Below are 20,160 nucleotides of genomic sequence, written 5' to 3'. Positions count from 1 at the left end.
AATGTATTAGTAAGACTCTATTGCTCAAGTACAATATTGAAAAGATAAGGAGAAAGGGGGGCAACCCTGTCTAGTCCCTGATTTCAGTTGGATTGCTTCAAGTTTCTCTCCATTTAGTTTGATGCTGGCTACCGGTTTTCTGTATATTGCTTTTACTATGTTTAGGTACGGGTCTTGAATTCCTGTTCTTTCCAAGACTTTAAGCATGAAAGGATGCTGAATTTTGTCAAATGCTTTTTCAGCATCCAATGAAATGACCATGTGGTTTTTTCCCTTGAGTTTGTTTATGTAGTGGATTGCATTGATGGATTTCCATATATTGAACCAACCCTGTATCCCTGGAATAAAGCCTACTTGATCATGGTGGATGATTGTTTTTATGTGTTCTTGAATTTGGTTGGCAAGAATTTTATTGAGTATTTTTGCATCGATGTTCATAAGGGAAATTGGTCTGAAGTTCTCTTTCTTTGTTGGATCTTTGTGTGGTTTTGGTATCAGCATAATTGTGGCTTCATAGAAGGAATTGGGTAGTGTTCCTTCTGTTTCCATTTTGTGGAATAGTTTGAAGAGTATTGGTGTTAGATCTTCTTTGAAGGTCTGATAGAATTCTGCACTGAAGCCATCTGGTCCTGTGCTTTTTTTTGGTTGGAAGGCTTTCTATGACCCCCTCTATTTCTTTAGGGGTTATGGGACTGTTTAGATGTTCTATTTGGTCCTGATTTAATTTTGGTATTTGGTATCTGTCTAGGAAATTGTCCATTTCCTCCAGATTCTCCAGTTGTGTTGAGTATAGGCTTTTGTAGTAGTATCTGATGATTTTTTTAATTTCCTCAGTTTCTGTTGTTATATCCCCTTTTCATTTCTAATTTTGTTAATTTGGATACTTTCTCTCTGCCCTTTGGTCAGTCTGGCTAAGGGTCTATCTATCTTGTTGATTTTCTCAAAGAACCAGCTCCTGGATTCGTTGATTCTTTGTATGGTTCTCTTTGTTTCCACTTGATTGATTTCAGTCCTGAGTTTGATGACTTCCTGCCTTCTATTCCTCCTGGGTGAATTGGCTTCATTTTGTTCCAGGGCTTTCAGGTGTGTTGTTAAGCTGCTAGTGTATGCTCTCTCCATTTTCTTTTTGGAGGCACTCAGGGCTATGAGTTTTCCTCTTAGCACTGCTTTCATTGTGTCCCAAAGATTTGGGTATGTGGGCAATTAGACAACATAAGGAGGTCAAAGGGATACAAATTGGAAAGGACGAAGTCAAACTATCATTATTTGCAGATGATATGATAGTCTACCTAAGTGACCCAAAAAACTCCACTAGAGAACTCCTACAGCTGATAAACAACTTCAGCAAAGTGGCTTGTTATAAAATCAACTCAAGCAAAACAGTAGCCTTTCTATACTCAAAGGATAAACAGGCTGAGAAAGAAATTATGGAACTGACACCATTCACAATAGCCACAAACAATATAAAATACCTTGGGGTGACTCTTACCAAACATGTGAAAGATTTGTATGACAAGAACTTCAAGACTCTGAAGAAGGAAATGGAAGAAGACCTCAAAAAATGGAAAAACCTCCCATACTCTGCATACTCATGGATCAGCAGGATTAACATAGTTAAAATGGCCTTTTTGCCAAAAGCAATATACAGATTCAACGCAAAACCCATTAAAATCCCAACTCAATTCTTCATAGAGTTAGAAAGAACAATTCTCAAATTCATCTGGAATAACAAAAAACCCAGGATAGCTAAAACTATTCTCAACAATAAAAGAAATTCTGGGGGAATCAGTATCCCTGACCTCAAGCAATACTATCGAGCAATAGTGTTAAAAACTTCCTGGTATTGGTACAGTGACAGGCAGGCAGGCAGATCAATGGGACAGGATTGAAGATCCAGAAATGAACCTACACACCTATGGCCACTTGATCCTCGACAAAGGGGATGAAAACATCCAATGGAAAAAAGATAGCCTTTTCAACAAATGGTGCTGGTTCAACTGGAGGTCAGCATGCAGAAGAATGCGAATTGATCCATCCTTGTCTCCTTGTACTAAGCTCAAATCAAAATGGATCAAGGACCTCCACATAAAGCCAGACACTCTGAAGCTAATAGAAAAGAAACTGGGAAGACTCTTGAGGACATAGGTACAGGGGAAAAGTTCCTGAACAGAACACCAATAGCTTATGCTCTAAGATCAAGAATTGACAAATGGGACCTCATAAAATTACAAAGTTTCTGTAAGGCAAAGGACACCATCAAAAGGGCAAATCAGCAACCAACAGATTGGGAAAAGATCTTCACCAACCCTACATCAGATAGAGGACTAACATCCAATATATATAAAGAACTCAAGAAGTTAGACTCTAGAAAACCAAATAACCCTATTAAAAAATGGGGTATAGAGTTAAATAAAGAATTCTCACCTGAAGAACTTCGGATGGAGGAGAAACATCTTAAAAAATGCTCAACTTCATTAGTCATCAGGGAAATGCAAATCAAAACAACTCTGAGATTTCACCTTGCACCAGTCAGAATGGCTAAGATTAAAAACTCAGGAAACAGCAGGTGTTGGCGAGGATGTGGAGAAAGAGGAACACTCCTCCACTGCTGGTGGGGTTGCAAATTGGTACAACCACTCTGGAAATCAGTCTGGCGGTTCCTCAGAAAACTGGGCACATCACTTCTGAAAGATCCTACTATACCACTCCTGGGCATATACCCAGAGGATTCCCCAGCATGTAATAAGGATATATGCTCCACTATGTTCATAGCAACCCTATTTATAATAGCTAGAAGCTGGAAAGAACCCAGGTATCCCTCAACAGAAGAATGGATGCAAAAAATGTGGTATATATGCACAATGGAGTACTATTCAGCCATTAGAAACAATGAATTCATGAAATTCTTAGGCAAATGGATGGAGCTGGAGAACATCATACTAAGTGAAGTAACCCAGTCTCAAAAGATCAATCATGGTATGCACTCACTTTTTTTAAATTTTCTTTTTTATTGGATATTTTATTTACTTACATTTCAAATGTTATCCCTTTTCCTGGTTTCCCCTCCATAACCTCCCTATCCCATTTTCCCTCCCCCTGCTTCTTTTTTTTTAATTTATTTATATAGTTATTTATATTTCAAATGATTTCCCCTTTTCTGGACCCCCACTCCCCGAAAGTCCCATCAGTCCCCTTCCCTCCCCCTGTTTGCCCACCCAACCCTTCCCACTTCCCTGTTCTGAGTTTGTTCTACACTGCTTCACTGAGTCTTTCCAGAACAAGGGGCCACTCCTCCGTTCTTCTTGTACCTCATTTGATGTGTGGATTATGTTTTGGGTATTCCAGTTTTCTAGGTTAATATCCACTTATTAGTGAGTGCATACCATGATTCATCTTTTGAGTCTGGGTTACCTCACTTAGTATGATGTTCTCCAGCTCCATCCATTTGCCTAAGAATTTCATGAATTCATTGTTTCTAATGGCTGAATAGTACTCCATTGTGCATATATACCAAATTTTTTGCATCCACTCTTCTGTTGAGGGATACCTGGGTTCTTTTCAACTTCTGGCAATTATAAATAGGGCTGCTATGAACATAGTGGAACATGTATCCTTATTACATGGTGGGGAATCCTCTGGGTATATGCCCAGGAATGGTATAGCAGGATCTTCTGGAAGCGAGGTGCCCAGTTTTCGGAGGAACCGCCAGACTGCTTTCCAGAGTGGTTGTACCAATTTGCAACCCCACCAGCAGTGGAGGAGTGTTCCTCTTTCTCCACATCCTCGCCAACACCTGCTGTCTCCTGAATTTTTAATCTTAGCCATTCTGACTGGTGTAAGGTGAAATCTCAGGGTTGTTTTGATTTGCATTTCCCTAATGGCTAATGAAGTTGAGCATTTTTTTTTTTGAGGTTGAGCATTTTTTACGATGTTTCTCCGCCATCCGAATTTCTTCAGGTGAGAATTCTTTGTTTAATTCTGTACCCCATTTTTTCATAGGGTTATTTGGTTTTCTGGAGTCTAACTTCTTGAGTTCTTTATATATATTGCACTCACTAATAAGTGGATATTAGCCTGGAAAACTGGAATATCCAAAACATAATCTACACATCAAATGAGGTACAAGAAGAACGGAGGAGTGTCACCTGGTTCTGGAAAGACTCAATGTAGCAGTATAAGGCAAAACCAGAACAGGGAAGTGGGAAGGGGTGGGTGGGAAAACAGGGGGAGGGAAGGGGGCTGATGGGAATTTCGGGGAGTGGGAGACCAGAAAAGGGAAAATCATTTGAAATGTAAATAAAAAATATATTGGGGGGGGGGGGCGAAGACTCTATTGCTGAAGACCTAAGGTACTTGACTCATGGAGAAATCAAGTGGGCACTGGCCTGAAAGCTTTGTTGCTATTGGCTAGCTTTCATAGTGGTGGAGATTCCAAGCATATTACCATGGGAGAAAAGTAGGTCATCCGTATCACCCAGTTGTGAACCCTGAAAGCTATGAAAATGACTGGAGCAACGATGGCATGAACATTACAGTGGTAACCAAACACTTTCTGATTGGAGTTAAGACCTGCTCCCCAACAACTGAACTTATCCATACCTGTTATTCTTATAGGTGCCAAAAATATATAGCTCATAGGTCATAGGTTTAGGGCAAGAGCTACTGCTACTCTTCTGCCAAATAGCCTAATGATCTAATATTATCTAATACTAAATAGTTTTAAAATGATCCCTGATGTTTTATTGCTACATCCTCAGATCAGCACATCTCTCAGTCCTCATCATAGATACTCACAGATATCCACAGATGGTCAATATTCAGAAAATAAGAGGCTTTTATTGAAGTGATCAGCCATAAATATCACATGCCTCCTCCTTAAAGGTTCAGGGACCCTCTAGGAAGAGGAATTGGAAAGTGTTTAAAAGCCAGAGGTTGTGGATGAATTCAAGGGAACTGTTTTCTGGACACAGCAGGACAGAAGCACACACAAGCTTGGAGCAATTGTGAGAACATGTATAAAATTTGTATAAGCTCAAGACAGGCAAAATCCCAACATGAAGAAGAATGTAGGCATGGAATCCCACACTTGCTAGGAGCTGCTGGCATTTGACAGCTGCTGGGAAAGGCAGAGTCAGTTTTCTCTAATTGTAGGACTTCTGATATATTGACCATACTCCAAGGCAGACCCCAAACCCAACAGTACTTGGCCAAAGTAAGCTGGAAAAGAGAGGAGAGGACAGGAAAGGAGAGGAGTGGAGAGGTGAGGAGAGGAAAAGAGAGGAGAGGTGAGGAGAAGAGAGGAGAGGAGAGGAGAGGAGAGGAGAGGAGAGGAGAGGAGAGGAGAGGAGAGGAGAGGAGAGGAGAGGAGAGGAGAGGAGAGGAGAGGAGAGGGAACACAATGATACAATGTTGGATGTGTAAGGAGGCAGAGATGGGTCTGGAAGTTTGGAAAAGGCGATGAGTCTGATCAAATTACTCATGAGTATGAGATTCTCAAAGGAATGATAGAAATATTATTTTAAAATCCCTAGTTCTTAGAAAAACAGCAAAATGCACAAAATACCTAGAAAGTGTACCAAACACATGCTAAGTCTACACACTGATGAATCTACAGCAGAGGAAGCCAAGGTGATCTCGTGGTCCAGCATCTATCTGCTCTCATGGGCTGGGAGACATCGCTCCTATGACATACACATTTGATAAGGTCCTCACAGAAATCCAGTACTGTTATCTGTTTATTATCATATGAATTATTGTACTGGCTGGTTTTGTGTGTCAACTTGACACAGGCTAAAGTTATCACAGAGAAAGGAGTTTCAGTTGGGAAAGTGCCTCCATGAGATCCAGCTGTGGGGCATTTTCTCAATTAGTGATCAAGGGGGGAGGGCCCCTTGTGGGTGGTGCCATCTCTCTGGGCTGGTGGTCTTGAGTTCTATAAGAGAGCAGGCTGAGTATGCCAGGAGAAGCAAGCCAGTAAGGAACATCCCTCCATGGCCTCTGCATCAGCTCCTGCTTCCTGACCTGCTTGAGTTCCAGTCCAGACTTCCTTTGCTGATGGATGGCTGTGTGGAAGTGTAAGCAGAATAAACCCTTTCCTCCCCAACTTGCTTCTCAGTCATGATGTTTGTGCAGGAATAGAAACCCTGACTAAGTCAATTATTAAGCTGACTCTAAAAATGTACATGAAAAGGTACAGAACCTTGTGTTGCCACAGCTTTGAAAAGAAGAAAGGAATTGACAGGGACTCACTACGGGATTTCGAGCACTGTCTTGATGCTACAAGTAAAAGTCAATAAGCAAATGGATGGATGAAACAGAGCAGGGTGTGGGACCAGATCACAATTCGAGGACAGCTGAGATCTCACAAAGATGAAAGGGGACCTGGGTAGAGTAGGAAGAACATTCTCAACAGAGTTCAGTGGTTTGGATCGCTGGATGCAGACAGGAAAAGCTGATCCCTACCTCACACTGCGTTCAGAAATGGATTCCATCAGGACTGCAGCTCCAATGTACACTCAGAACTTGCACAAGGTAGAAAACTTCCAGAAAGCAGAAGCGAGAATGGTGTGTCATTATATGAAGAAAGCATGGTTAGCTATGACCTAAAGTCTATAGGCCACACATGTGAGTTGCAAATTCTTTTCTTCATCAAAATTTGAAACTGTTTAAAAAGATTCTTTGGGCCTAGAGAGTTATGAGTACTTGATGCTCTTCCGGAAGACCCAGGTTCTGTTCCCAGCACCCACATGGTGGCTCACAGTCACCTATAACTCCAGTTCTAAGGGCTATGATGCTTCTTCTGGATTCTGTGGCCACCAAGCATATGCATGGTACACAGGAACACACACACAGCCAATACATCTACTCACATAACAAGACAGGAAATACCTCAAATTACACATTTATCAGGGGTGACCTTTCAAGGGACTGTTCTCCACAAACTGTGAAACCAAAGAAGACAAGGATGCTTCTTTGTTTCTGATGTGTTTTCGGTCTCTCAGACACTGTCTGGCATGCAGGAGCCTGGCAGTGTGTGAAGGAATGCACGCACAGAAAGGTTACTGGGAACTGATGGGCCTTGGAGACCTGAGCTGACTGCTGACTCTCAATCTCTTCTGGCACACGGTGTAGCCACTGTAGCTGTCCCCATGATTAGTCATTTCTCCTGAGAGTGTGCACTTGTTGTCATGGTGACTTCCCACAATACCCACATTTGTTCATCACAACTTTCTTGAGGACAGGAACTGGCAGAAGGGTGGGGGACAAGGACCAAGTGTATGGTGGCCGCATGTTTCCCTATGTTCTCACCAGTGATAGATGAAGATGTCTTTAGGGCCTGCTTCTGCCACTCAAGCGTGGATTTGCCACTCCAAAATCAGGTAAATGTGTGCTTGGCTCTGCCCTCAAGCACTTAGCATAGGTAGGACGGAAGTCTTGCTAGTAATGGTACTGCTAACAGCAATGGCAGCTTCTAGGCATCAATGGTGGCCACCTTCTGGGTACAATGCTATGAACTTTCCTCAATTCTGCCATGACATCCCTACCAATACCCACTGTGCTGGTTTGAACAGGAATGGCCCCATAGGCTCACATGGTTGAACCCTTGGTCTCCAATTGGTAGAACTGTTTAAGAAAGCTTAAGATGTGTGGCCTTGTTGTGAGGAGGTGTGTCATTAGGTAGCCACTGAGGCTTCAAAAGCCCGTGCCATTCACAGTTAGTTCTCTCTCTGCCTTGTGCTTCTGGATCAAGATGTGAGCCCCAAGCTCTTGCCTGAGGCCTGCTCCCATGCTCCCTGCTGTGATGGTCACTGATTCCAAACCTCTGCAGCTGTTAGTCCCCATTAAATGTTTTATTTAATAAGTTTGCATTGGTTAGGCTGTTTTGTCACAGCAACAGAAACCTAACTAAGGTGTCTAGTGAGGCTCACTGTGCCCACCACCGACCACCCCGTTTCATAGAGCAGGAAGCTAAGACTGGCTGGACGTTTGCTAGTTAGCAGCTCCTGAGGCTCATCTCAGGGGGCATGTGCTGTTCATCATCTGGACACTGGGACTCAAGCCCTCACTCACTTTGTCTGTCTCATCTCCCTCTGACTTGTTCCTGTTCTTTCAGCCATAACAGAATGGGCTCTCCCAGCTCGCAATGCTGGCTTGCTCCTTAGACCAGGTCTCAGTTCCTTTCCCTGTCTTTATCCGATAAAACATGCTCTCTGCGTCCCCTGCTGCAGGCAAGTGTTCATGAAGAGGCCATGTCCCCCTCCCTTGAGGAACTTTTTCTTCCTGTATCTCTGCCTGCCTGTGTGATCTTCACACACTTGCATGTCTCTGTTTCTCCTGGCCTGCACGCTAAGGACCAGGAGGTCTATCTTTATCTGCCTCCCTGTGATTCCCTCAGAACCCCATGCTCTCTTCACATGCCTGAACATTTGCTGAGGAGAATCCCCTTTCTTTTCTATCTCATATTAATGAACTGGAGAACCCTGGGTGTCAGCTGGGATATTTCCGACTTCTATTCTGATACATTTTACAGAGATTACTTCCATTCAGTGGTGAATCCCATATACTTTTTCAATGAATGAATGTTAATTGAAAAATTCTGGGCTAATATTTCTTCTAGGGAAACCTTTGTGCATCACCTTCCAGGGCCTTAGTCGTCAGCCTGCGCTGGAAGCCATGCTTGGAGAAGCCTGGGGACTTGCTATCAGGCTTTGGAAGCAAACAGCTTCAATGAGTGAAATCAACAAACCATCCATTGGCATTGGGAATTCCCAGCTTTGGGAACCATGGGGCTGAACTTTAATAAGAACTCAGAAATCCATGGCTGGCCTTGCCTGTCCCATCAGCCCTGGAAACACAGCCATTTGGAGACCACCCTCCAAAGCTCAGGAAGCTCTCTCCTCCATATTTGCTCATTAATTCAGGCCCAAGACTCCTCTAATTAGGACACCAGAGACCCCGAATCTTACATACAGCTGTGACAATAAACTGACATGGGAAGATCAGCTTTTTAGTATAATGACTTAGTGTCCAAAAGCATCTTGGTACAGAAATGGGAGTTTAAGTTTCAGATCCAAAACGCTTCAAATCACATCTCCCTCTCTAAGTATCTGTGTGACCTCAGGCAGGCTAATGGACCTCTCTGGACCTCAAACTCCCCATGTGTAAAATGAGAAACTGCCAGTGGATGCTCTGAGGGTGAAGTACAGTGATAATTTACACATGGTAGGGACACAATCATGGTGTCCAAAAGTGGGGCACCTTGGGTGTGACCAGATGATCCCTCACAGTTCTCCCTCCCTGAAGGGAAAGTGCCAGGACCCAGCTGTTTCATTTAAGGGAGGCAGGGACAGGAGGCAAAGTAGTGTCAATCCTTACTTAAGTTTAATATTAATTACTAGTGACTTAATTGTTCTGGGAAGAAAAGAACATAGGTTTTAATTCTATAGCCCGGGATATCTTTGGACATATGATGCCTCTGCTTCTGCCTTCTGACAACTGAGATTCCAGGTGCAAGTTGCCAGGCTTGGCCTAGATTCTGAATGTCTACATATGTGTACAACAGAGCTGACAGCAAATTGTGCCATCAGAAACTTTGGGTATATTTACTCCATAGCTAAGTTCTTCCCACATTCCCACAGGTCATATGGTGGGAACAAACATCAACCATGGTAAGATCATCATGTAGTGATGTCCATAGAGTGAGGAACAAAGGGAGCCCCAAAGTGGGGAGCGAGGGGCCCAGATAGGCAGTGAATAAACCCCAAAACTCAACACTTGACTGAGAACAGCAGAGTTGACTTCAGTTTGCCTGCTTTGGTTTGGCAGAGACAAAGGAGGTGAGTGCCCCCTTCTAAAAAAATTCCCTAAGGGAAACTATTAATAACTTTGTGACAAGGTGCCTGACAGATGCTGCCTAGCTCGGTCATCTGGGGGAAGGTGTGGCTGTATCATGGTGGTAAGAGCTGCAGCATCTATGGCAGACGGAGGGTGGGGCAGCTTGCTGGCATCTCTGTAGACCAGCATCTAGAACCCAGGTAGGCTATGACTGCCAATACATGCTCCTGAGTCAACCCACTTGTCTTAGGGTTTTACTGCTGTGAACAGACACCAAGACCAAGGCAACCAAGGCAGCTGCAGCGTCTATGGCAGAAGGAGGGTGGGGCAGCTTGCTGGCATCTCTGTAGACCAGCATCTAGAACCCAGGTAGGCTATGACTGCCAATGCATGCTCCTGAGTCAACCCACTTGTCTTAGGGTTTTACTGCTGTGAACAGGCACCAAGACCAAGGCAACTCTTTAAAAGACAACATTTAACTGGGGCTGGTTTACAGGTTCAGAGGTTCAGTCCATTATCATAAAGACAGGAACATGGCAGTGTCCAGGCAGGCATGGTGCAGGAGGAGCTGAGAGTTCTTTATCTTCATCTGAAGGCTGCTAGCAGAATACTGGCTTCTAGGCAGCTAGCATGGGGGTCTTAAAGCCCACACCCACAGTGACACACCTACCCCAACAGGACCACACCTTCTAATAGTGCCACTCCCTGGGCCAAGCATATACAACCATCACACCACTCCTCCAGCTAGGCCCCAATTTCCCAGAGTTCCAAAGTCTCTCAAAACAGTGTTACCAGCTGGGAACCAATAGTTTTAGCATGGGAGCCTGTGGGGGACAGTTCATATTCACCCTGTAAGGGCAAGAGGGAGAAACACAATAGTGCAGACAAAGAGCAGTGGGCAAAAGGAGGGTAAGGTCCAGCTAGAGATGGGGTGGATGGAGGTTAACACCAGGCCTCACAGCAAGCATGATGCCTGCATGTCTCCTTCCCTCCTCCCTCCCTTCCTCCCTCCCTCCATCCCTCCCTCCCTCCCTCCCTCCATCCCTCCCTCCCTCCCTCTCTCCCTCTCTCCCTCCCTCCCTCTCTCCCTCTCTCCCTTCTTCCCTCTCTTATTTTCTCTCAATTCTCTTTCTCTTTGTACTGGGGATCTAACACAGAACCCCAAGCATATCAGGCAAGTGCTCTGCTACTGAGTCACCTTCAGCCCCTGCATAGGTCCTAGTGCACACTCTCCCTCCCCCCCCCCCCCACACACACACAGAGGGGAGCTGACTCTGTGAGGTGAGGAAAGCTCTCCTGAGTCCTGCCATCTTCAAGTAGTAGTTCAAGAGAACATGTTTCATTTAAAACACAGAAACAGAAAAGTAGCAGAATGAGCAGTTGGGGGCTCTTCCTGTAAAGGCACACAGAAAGACCTGCCAATGAAAATGGAGAGCAGCTTGGATACTCTGTGGCAGGCTGCGCCATTTACATTCCACAGGAAATCAGGCCTCCTAGAACCCATCCCAGGAAGCCCCTTTCCCAGGTCAGTCATGTGACCACCTTTGCCCAATAGAAGCTTGGAAAAATCGAGACTGTGACACAGGCTGTGGTACTCAGCATGTGGAGATCCCTGGCCACCTTGAGATGCTTCCACTCGGGGGAGAATCTCACTAAGTCCCTTGATATCTTGCTTTAACAACTGCTGACATCATCAAGAAGGCTGAACAAGTCACAAAAGAACAACACAAATGACAATACAAATACCCCGGAATCCAGGCAAGAGAAGCCAGGGGGAAGGTAGAAACAGAGAGAAAGAGCGATTATTCCAGAAAGAAAGGTACTAGATGGCACACAAAACCATTAAACCACAAGCAGGGACTTAAAGCGGATAGAAACAATGCTCTTTGAGAAAGCCAGGACTGGGTGTCAAGATGGCTCAACAGGTAAAGACTCTTGCTGCCGCGCCTGAGGACCCAAGTCCAACCCCAGGGACTCACATGTCGGAAGGGAAGAACTGATTCTGCCCATGTTTTCTGACCTCCATATACAGGCTATGACACACACACACACACACACACACACACACACACATACACACTCAAAAATGTAATTATTTTAAAAGAAAGGGATAAAGAGTCACCAAAGATTTTTTTTTAAAAATGACAGATACTGAAGATGAACAGAGAAGGCTCAATTGATGGTGTCCTTTACAAAGCAACCTGAAATAACATCGAACGGCACTTCCACAAGAAGCCCCAAGAAAAAACAGCTGCAACCTGTTTTTTTAAACAGGTTTTTAAACAGTTAATTAAAAAATGCAAGGACCTACAAACACGTGCTCAAGAATACAGACCCAGAATGACCAACACCAATTCCAAGTGACATTCTTCTGATGCTACTCGATTCTATTGGGCGAGGACAGCAAAGGTTTGTTCTTACCTGTTGCAGAAGAATTTTCTAGAAAACCAGGGAAGAAAGGATCACTAAGCAGTGTGGAGAGGCAGTGTGGCATTGCCCCTTGCTGGAGAGGGCAGGGAACCTACTGGGGCAAGTGGAGCCTTGAGTGGGGTGTAGGACGTTATCAAGGGTATGCTGGGAAGATAGGAGAGGGAAAGCCAGGGTGCTCACCCATGTAAGGCTTGGTGCCGGCCATGGAGGAAGCCTTCTCAGTTCCTTTCAGGACTGTGGCGATGTTGAAGTCCGTGATGTGCACGTGCCCTGCAGAGAGAAAATGCAGTTAAGCAGCAGTGTGGATGTCTGTGCCCTCTCCCTGTGTGACTAGAGGCTCTGTCACACATGTCATGTCAGTGCTCTGCATGGCAGGCTCAGGAAGCAGACACCGGTCTTATGTCCATCATTATGTAGTCTCTGTGTCTTACGGTACTGATTCTGTACTCCGGTTTTATGTATGAAGTTCATTGCTGTGCGTGTGTTATTTGTGTGATTAGGTTTGTGTCGTGGGGATGGATATGTGTAATTAGGTTTGACACATGGATGGATATAAGGATAGCACACTGATCTGGAGATGGAAGGTCAGTTTGGGTGTCACTTGGGAAAGCTGAGAGGGGCTGTGATGGGGAGGGCGTGGCAGAAGCTCAGATTACTTTTTACTGTGGTCGCTGGGCTCTTAGCATTGAAGTTGATGGACTAGAGGAGAGGGCCCAGCCTTTCATCCAACCTGACATTATGGCGGCAGAAGGATGCTTGAAAAAATGGGGGCCTTATGACATAGAAGCTTAAGAAATGAGAGAAGAATGAGAGAGAGAATAGGAGGGGACAAGGATGGGGTGTAAAGAGAAGGAGGATGGAAGGGAAGAGGAGAATCCTGCAGAGTCAGCACTGGTCATTGGTAGTATTTGGCATGTGAAGAATGTAGCTCCGAATGACTTGAGGGAAAACTCTGTGCATCATTACATTTCTCTCAGTCTCCACACCATGTAGAAATGGCTCTTTGGCTGGTTTTGGAATGAGGCACTTGGATACAGATAAGAGAGCACAAGGAGAGCTTGCTGTGTGGGTACATGAAGGCCACCTGCTGGAGCAGGTGCAATGAGGCCCAGGGGACTGTGTGCATAAGAGGCATGCCCAAAGCAGTCAGCCACGGTGGACAGAAAAAGCAACAGTGGCCTTAGGCAGCAGCCCAGTACCCACAACACACAGCTGCCAGCGCAGATGTGTGGCAGAGCAGTGGCTCTATCACAAGCACTACAGCTCCCACCATGCCCAGGGCAGAAATAGTACTTATATTGGTTTCTCAAGGATAAGGCTGAATTTCCCAGGTATGACCTAGCTGGCTGATGGGTATTTGTCCTCCAGCCAAAATCAGGCAGTAGGGGCCACCTTGTTTTTCTCATCCCTAAGGTCGACAGGGATAGGTTCATCCTCCTGAGTTCTGTGGGCTGTGTGTGGAAAGCATCAGCCTATGTTGTGCCCTGCCCCACATGAGTAGTTCCATGCATGGCATGCCCACAACCTCAGAGAGGGTTCTAGAGCCTATAAGTGCAGCTTTTATTCAACTTTCTTCCATTTCTCCTGCTCTTTAAAAACCTTAGTATTTATATTCTTAAAGTAATGGCGGCTCACTCAAATAAACCAATTAGCCCGGGATGGTTACGAGTTCTTTTTGTATGAATATATGTGTAGGTATGTGTTATGTGTGTCTGTGTGTTATATATATTTGTGCATATGCATGTGTGGGGTTGCACACACACATACATGTGTGTGTATTTATAGGCCTGAGGTCAACTTTGGGTGTCTTCCTCTATTTTTCCCACTTTGCTATTAGAGATAGAGCCTCTTATTGAATCTGGCTAGATTGGATGGACAGCAAACTCCCAGCATCCTCCTGTTTCTGCCTCCCTAGGTCTGGGATTATGGATATGCACTAGGAAAACCAATGTTTCACATAGTTCTGGGGTCTAAATTCACCTTCCTGACTGAGCCGTCTCTGCAGTCCCTTTCCATGCTGTCCAGTTTCTCCATGTTCCTCAAGTTGCACTGAGTTGGCTAGCTCCCCCGCCATTCTCCCTTTGCTTATGTAAACAGATATTCACATGACTTCGGACTTTAGCTTGTTCTTGTAATGATGAGGCCATGCCCATTTGTCATGTGACTTTTAGGTTTATCCATTTTTCACAGGCCTGCTTCCAAGTTAGAACACGCAGATCTACTTAGGAGGTCATAGTCCCTTATCCTGTGCATTAGTCATTTCTCTGTTGCTATAACCACACACCTGAGGCTGGGTGACTCGTAAACCTATAGGTTTGAAGGTTACAAACCCCAGACTGGGCATAATCTTCTGTGTGTCCTCTAGGAGAAAGACAAGTGACTGTGGCTGGAGTCAATCATTCAACACCCCACCCACCTACTCATCACCCAATCCAACCCCATCTGTGAAAATTGAGCCTATGATCCATTTGGGGTTAACAGAAATTTGGAAAAGGATTTAATAAAATGTCCAGGAATGCAGTAGTACCTTTTCCAGGAGTTACCATTGTTGACATTCTGTCTTTTTCCTGTGACTCATAGGGAATCAATTCCCTAAGAATGCACGCAGAGGCTATTGGCCAGTGCCAGTAGGATGATAAAGGCTGAAGAGAGAACTTCAGGAAAGTTCTCTCTTCCTGGAAAGAAAGAACTTCTGGCAAATGCCAGATCCAACTCCTTCACCCCACTGTACTTCAACTGAGTTAAACATGATAACTCCAAATCAAATCAAACCCAACCCAACCCAATCCAACCCAAACCGAACCAAACCAACCCAAACCAAACCAACCTAAACCAAACCAACCCAACCCAACCCAACCCAACCCAACCCAACCCAACCCAAACCAAACCAAACCCCCTTCACTGCCTTGGGACTGTGGAGTTGGGCTCTGTGTCACACAGGTCAGGGCTGCTGTCCCAGTTGATGCAGAGGCTGACTGGTTTGGGCAGGTCATTTGCTCTCTATGAGGTTCAGATTCCTTATCTGCATAGGTGGGATAGCATTAAACTCTGCCTGGCTGTTGCATCATGTGCTTTTCTACTCTTGTGATAAAACACTCTTATCAAACAACTTAAGGAATAGTTTTTTTGGCTTATAGTTTTTTGGCTTACACTGACTGAGGAAGGCATGGCAGCAAAAGTGGGAAGCTGGCTGATCTCATCCCTACCTCATACAGGAAGCAGAAAGAGAGAGAACAGGACAGACTCAAATATTCCTACCCCTTAGTGATGCACTTCCACCAGCAAGCCTATGCATCTGTAACTTCCCCCAAACAGCACCATCAACCAGAGCCAAGCTATGAGCAGGTCTATGAGCTTACAGAGATATTGTTCATTCAAATACAGTATGAAGGCTAAGACTGATCGTCAACTTGACAAGATCTAGAATCATCCACGAGCTTCTGGGCACATCTGTGAGGGCTTATCTAGACTAGGTTTGCTAAGGCTGGAGGACCCACCCTCAACATGGACAGCACCATTCCATGCACTGGGGTCCTGGAAGAAAAGGAAAGGACATAGCGAGCGTGCATCAGCCTCCATCTCTCCCAGTTTCCTCACTGTGGATGCAATGAGACCAGATACCTCAAAGCTCCTGCCACCATGTTTTCCTGTTATGATGGACACAGCCCTCAGACTGCACCAGCATGAATCCTCCTTTCTTAAGTTGCCTTTGGTGGGTATTTTGTTACAACAAGAGAAAAAAGTAATATGAGTGGTTATCAAACTGAACTGAGGATGGTGCATAGCCTGATGGGCAGGGGAGGCCTGCTAGACCTCTGGAGTCAATAAGGTACTGCTGGCAGAGGGAACAACCAGCATGGAGGCCAAAGGGTAAGAGGGAGTATTGAAATTGTCAGGATCTCTCTTGGTCCTCTCTTGCTTTCTTGTTCCGGCTCTGTCCTCTCGTCCCATCTCCCCACCTCCACCTCTATTTCTATACTCCTCTCCTCCTCCTCCTCCTCCTCCTCCTCCTCCTCCTCCTCCTCCTCCTCCTCCTCCTCCTCCTCCTCCTCCTTCTCCTCCTCCTCCTTCTCCTCCTCCTCCTTCTCCTCCTCCTCCTTCTTTTCTTCTTCTTTCTTCTTCTTTCTCCTTGTCTTCTTCTTCTTCTTCTTCTTCTTCTTCTTCTTCTTCTTCTTCTTCTTCTTCTTCTTCTTCTTCTTCTTCTTCTTCTTCTTCTTCTTCTTCTTCTTCTTCTTCTTCTTCTTTCTTCTCCTCCTCCTCCTTCCCCTCCCCTTCTCCTCCTCCCCTTTCCCCTTCTCCTTCCCCTTCCCCTTCTCCTTCTCCTCCTTCACTTTCCCTTCCCCTTCCTGTTCCTCTTCCCCTTTCCCTTCTCCTCTTTCTCCTTGTATTTCTTCTCTTCTTTTCCCCTCCTCCTTCTTCTTCCTCTTCTTTTCCTTCCTATTCCTCCTCCTCCTCCCCTCCTTCCCTGCCCCTCTCTCTGCCTCTACTACCCCTTGACTCCTTTCTCCACGCCCTATTCTATACTAAAAATAAAACTGTCAAGATCAAAATGGAGTTGCTTCTGCCAAACCCAAATAGCCTTGAACACATCCTTGTACTTACTGGCCTGATAAACATCTTTGTAACAATTCAGCCAAAACAAGATTGTCACTAGGGCCCCTCCTACAGGCTTAACCATTAGCTCAGACACAGCTTTCTTAAGGCACAACTCTACCAGAAAAGCTTAGGTCATCCCCTAGCCATAGCCAGCACACAGCTCCCTGGTGGGGAGAACGCTCTGGAGCCACTGAACTTCTTCTCAAACACTTTGGATGTGCCTTTCCTCCTAGAGTGTAGGTGCCCCTCTTGCCTCCATCTCCCTGGTTGTTTCTACAACCCACTGCAGCATATGCATTATGTTCTAGATCACATACGCATTATGGTCTAGATCACTGGCTCATTTCAGTTAAAGTTTTTGTTTATGTTAAAGACAGGGAGAAGGCAGGGCATATGTAAGCTGTGTTGGATCCTCAGGGCTTTGGGAACACTGGGTCTTGTTCTCCCTGAGAAGGTTTGAACCTGATCTGACTGGATTTTGACTGTCACCTTGCGTCCCTGATGTAAGTGGATTATAATGGCCAGGACAAAAGCAGGGTCAGTGGGAAATAGTTAAGAAAATATAGTTGCACTTCAGTATAAGCTACATGGGGCTGCTGTGCAGTCCTCAGAGCACATGCCCATCCTCAAGACTCCTGACAGGTGGGTATTAGTAAGTCTTACATTTTATTTTAAAAAGTATTTAGTATTATCGTCACTGTGGGGAGTGGGGCACATCGTGCACATGCGGAGGTCAGAAAACAACTGTGTAGCTTTGGTCTCTGCTTCTGCCCATACATGGCTTCCTGGGATCAAACACAGATCATCATGCATGCTTGCAAGTGCCTTTCCTGAGGAGACATCTTGCTTCCCCTCCCTCTATTTTCTCTTTCAAAAGAATGACACTCGTGATGTCATAGCACAGCAGCCGCATGTACACATGCAACGGAGCCCTGTACCACTGTGTAACTCAGCTGCACCTGAGTTACTTCTTTCTGGCCAATGATTGGAGGACCATGGTGAGCCTGGAATCAGATGCCTCATAATGTGTGCACAGTGGGCAACACACAGCAGACTTCCAGTTCTGCTGTCCCAGTGTGCTAAATACTGACTTGTGACTTCCTGTTGAGCACCCTCTGATGGCTGAGTTTAGATGTGAAAATTGGCGTTGGTCAGGCTTTCCTAGGAAGCACCAGACAGCACAGTGCACAGATGAACTGGGCTTCAGGCTACTTGTTTCCATAATGCAAAATGCCCAGAATTCCAAAGACATTGTGGGAGACCTACTAGCATTGCTCTAAGGAGAACATTATCAACCAATGGTCAATCCTCCAAGCCTTATTCGCACATCCTATATTCTGACATATTCTCTCCCTTACTTGAAAGTGCAGAGATGCTTCTCACCCTCCAGCTTTTGACACCACATTGAAGGAGCTGCTCCCTCCTCTGCCTGGAGGACTCCCCCATGGTTCCCTCTTCTTCCTGGAGGACTTCCAGCTACTCCCTCCTCTTCCTGGGGGACTTCCTTTCCTTCAAAACCTGGCCTATGAGTTCTATTATTGATAGACTTGAGTTCAGTAGAAAACTCTCTAATGTAGGGGATTAGTATAGCTTTCTCTGTGACCATGTCCAGAATGTGAGTGACTGGGTGTCTTAAGTGTGTGTGCTCCTCATATTTCTGGAAGTCTGGGGTCAGGTACCAGCATGGCTGGGTTTGGGGTAAGGGCTCTTGGTATGGTTTAAACACATGTGTCCATGTCTTAGTTATTCTTTCTTGTTGCCACAACCAAATGCCTGACAAGAAGCAACATTAGGGGGCAAGGTTTAACTTTGGTTCACAGTTTAAGAAGAATATGGGGTGGGCAGAAGATACCCGAGTGCCACACCTGGTGACACTACAATAAAGAAATCTGTGGTGGAGAAGCAGGAAGGAGAAAAATGGGGCAGTGCCTGTGCTATGGGGAAATGCAGACCTGGAGACAGTGATGGGGAGAGAGAGAAGGCTGGTGGACATGCTGTCACTGCCCAAAAGGGTCAGTGGGAATGTGTACCATGGCCTGGAGCTTATACATACGCAGACTCTGCTACCTGAAGCTTGGGAGGCTCCAGTGTCAGTGGTGGCATAGGGGACGGAGAGCCCCTCATTCCTCCCTGGCCATTACACAGCTATCCTCAGTTGACAGCTGTGTTCAGATGCAGGTGGAGAAGGACTCTTCCTTTCTTAGGGGATGGCCACTAGGAATTTGACCATGCTCCAGTGAGTATATGGACAACACAAGATAGACATGTGTTTTCCTTTTTTCTTCTTTTCTTTATTGGGTGGGCAGCCATGGGAAGGGGGTAGACATGGAAAAACTGGGAAGTGAGTGCAATTTGGGTGCCTGATGTGAGATTATTCCCGAATAATTTATATAAAAAGATGTTCCCTCATGGTTGGAAGGACATGCTGGAAGAAATTGGAGGCTAGGGCTGCTCAGGGTGCATCCACAGTCAGAAGTAGAGAGAGAACAGGTAGCTAGGCCATAAAACCTCAAGGCTACGCCCAGGGACATACTTCCTCTCATAATCCTTCACCTGGGATCTAAGAGTTCAAACACATGAACCTGTGGAGGACATTACATGTTCAAGCCACAGCATCTTCCAAAATTATGTGTTGAAATGTAATCATTAGTCCGTATTTGAGGTAGAGCCTGTAAGGGTGATGAGGACAGGGGCTCTGGTCCCTTGATGCCCTCTTATAGTCACTAGTTTCATCACAGGTGTTGCCTTAGTCAATGTTCTGTTGCTGTGAAGACACACCATGGCTATAGTAACTCTCATAAAAGATAGCATTTGATTGGTGACTTGATTCCACTTTCAGAGACTTAGCTCATTATCATCTTGGCTGGGAGTTTGGTGGCAGGCAGGCAGGCAGGCAGGCAGGCGGACATAGTCCTGGAGAAGTAGTTGAGAGCTACAGCCTGATAAGCAAAATAAGAGGGATTGGGCTTGGCATGGGATTCTTAAAACCTCAAAGCCCATCCCTAATTCCTCCAGCAAGGCCACACCTCATAATCCTTCTCAAATAGGGCCACTCCTGATGACTAGGTACTCAAATATGTGGGCCTATAGGGGCCATTGTAATTCAAGCCACCACAGGTGTTACCTCCATGATGTCATCTAAACCTGATCACCTTTGAAAGCCCTTACCTTCAAATACCATGCCATCTATGACCAGAGCCTGACCACGTGAACTAAGACTAGAAAATTCCATTTCCTCCAGTACAGCCTGGGCTAGGCCTCTCTTATGGATACCTGGGCTCCCCTCCATTGTCATCTCAA

The 20,160-nt window shown here is 45.4% G+C and overlaps 1 protein-coding gene across 1 annotated transcript in view; it reads right to left on the bottom strand.

Moving 5' to 3' along the window:
- Stk32b (serine/threonine kinase 32B) overlaps nt 1-20,160 on the bottom strand; it is a 252,605-nt gene that overhangs the window by 35,473 nt on the left and 196,972 nt on the right. Inside the window, exon 6 of the mRNA XM_052199394.1 lies at nt 12,445-12,534. Within this exon, the coding sequence (XP_052055354.1) occupies nt 12,445-12,534 (90 nt within the window). The remainder of the gene's footprint in view (nt 1-12,444; nt 12,535-20,160) is intronic.

Source organism: Apodemus sylvaticus, chromosome 11 (assembly GCF_947179515.1).
Source record: "Apodemus sylvaticus chromosome 11, mApoSyl1.1, whole genome shotgun sequence".
Classification (NCBI taxonomy): Eukaryota; Metazoa; Chordata; class Mammalia; order Rodentia; family Muridae; genus Apodemus; species Apodemus sylvaticus.
The sequence above is the reverse complement of the archived record's forward strand: the minus strand, read 5'-3'. Positions and strand labels throughout refer to the sequence as shown.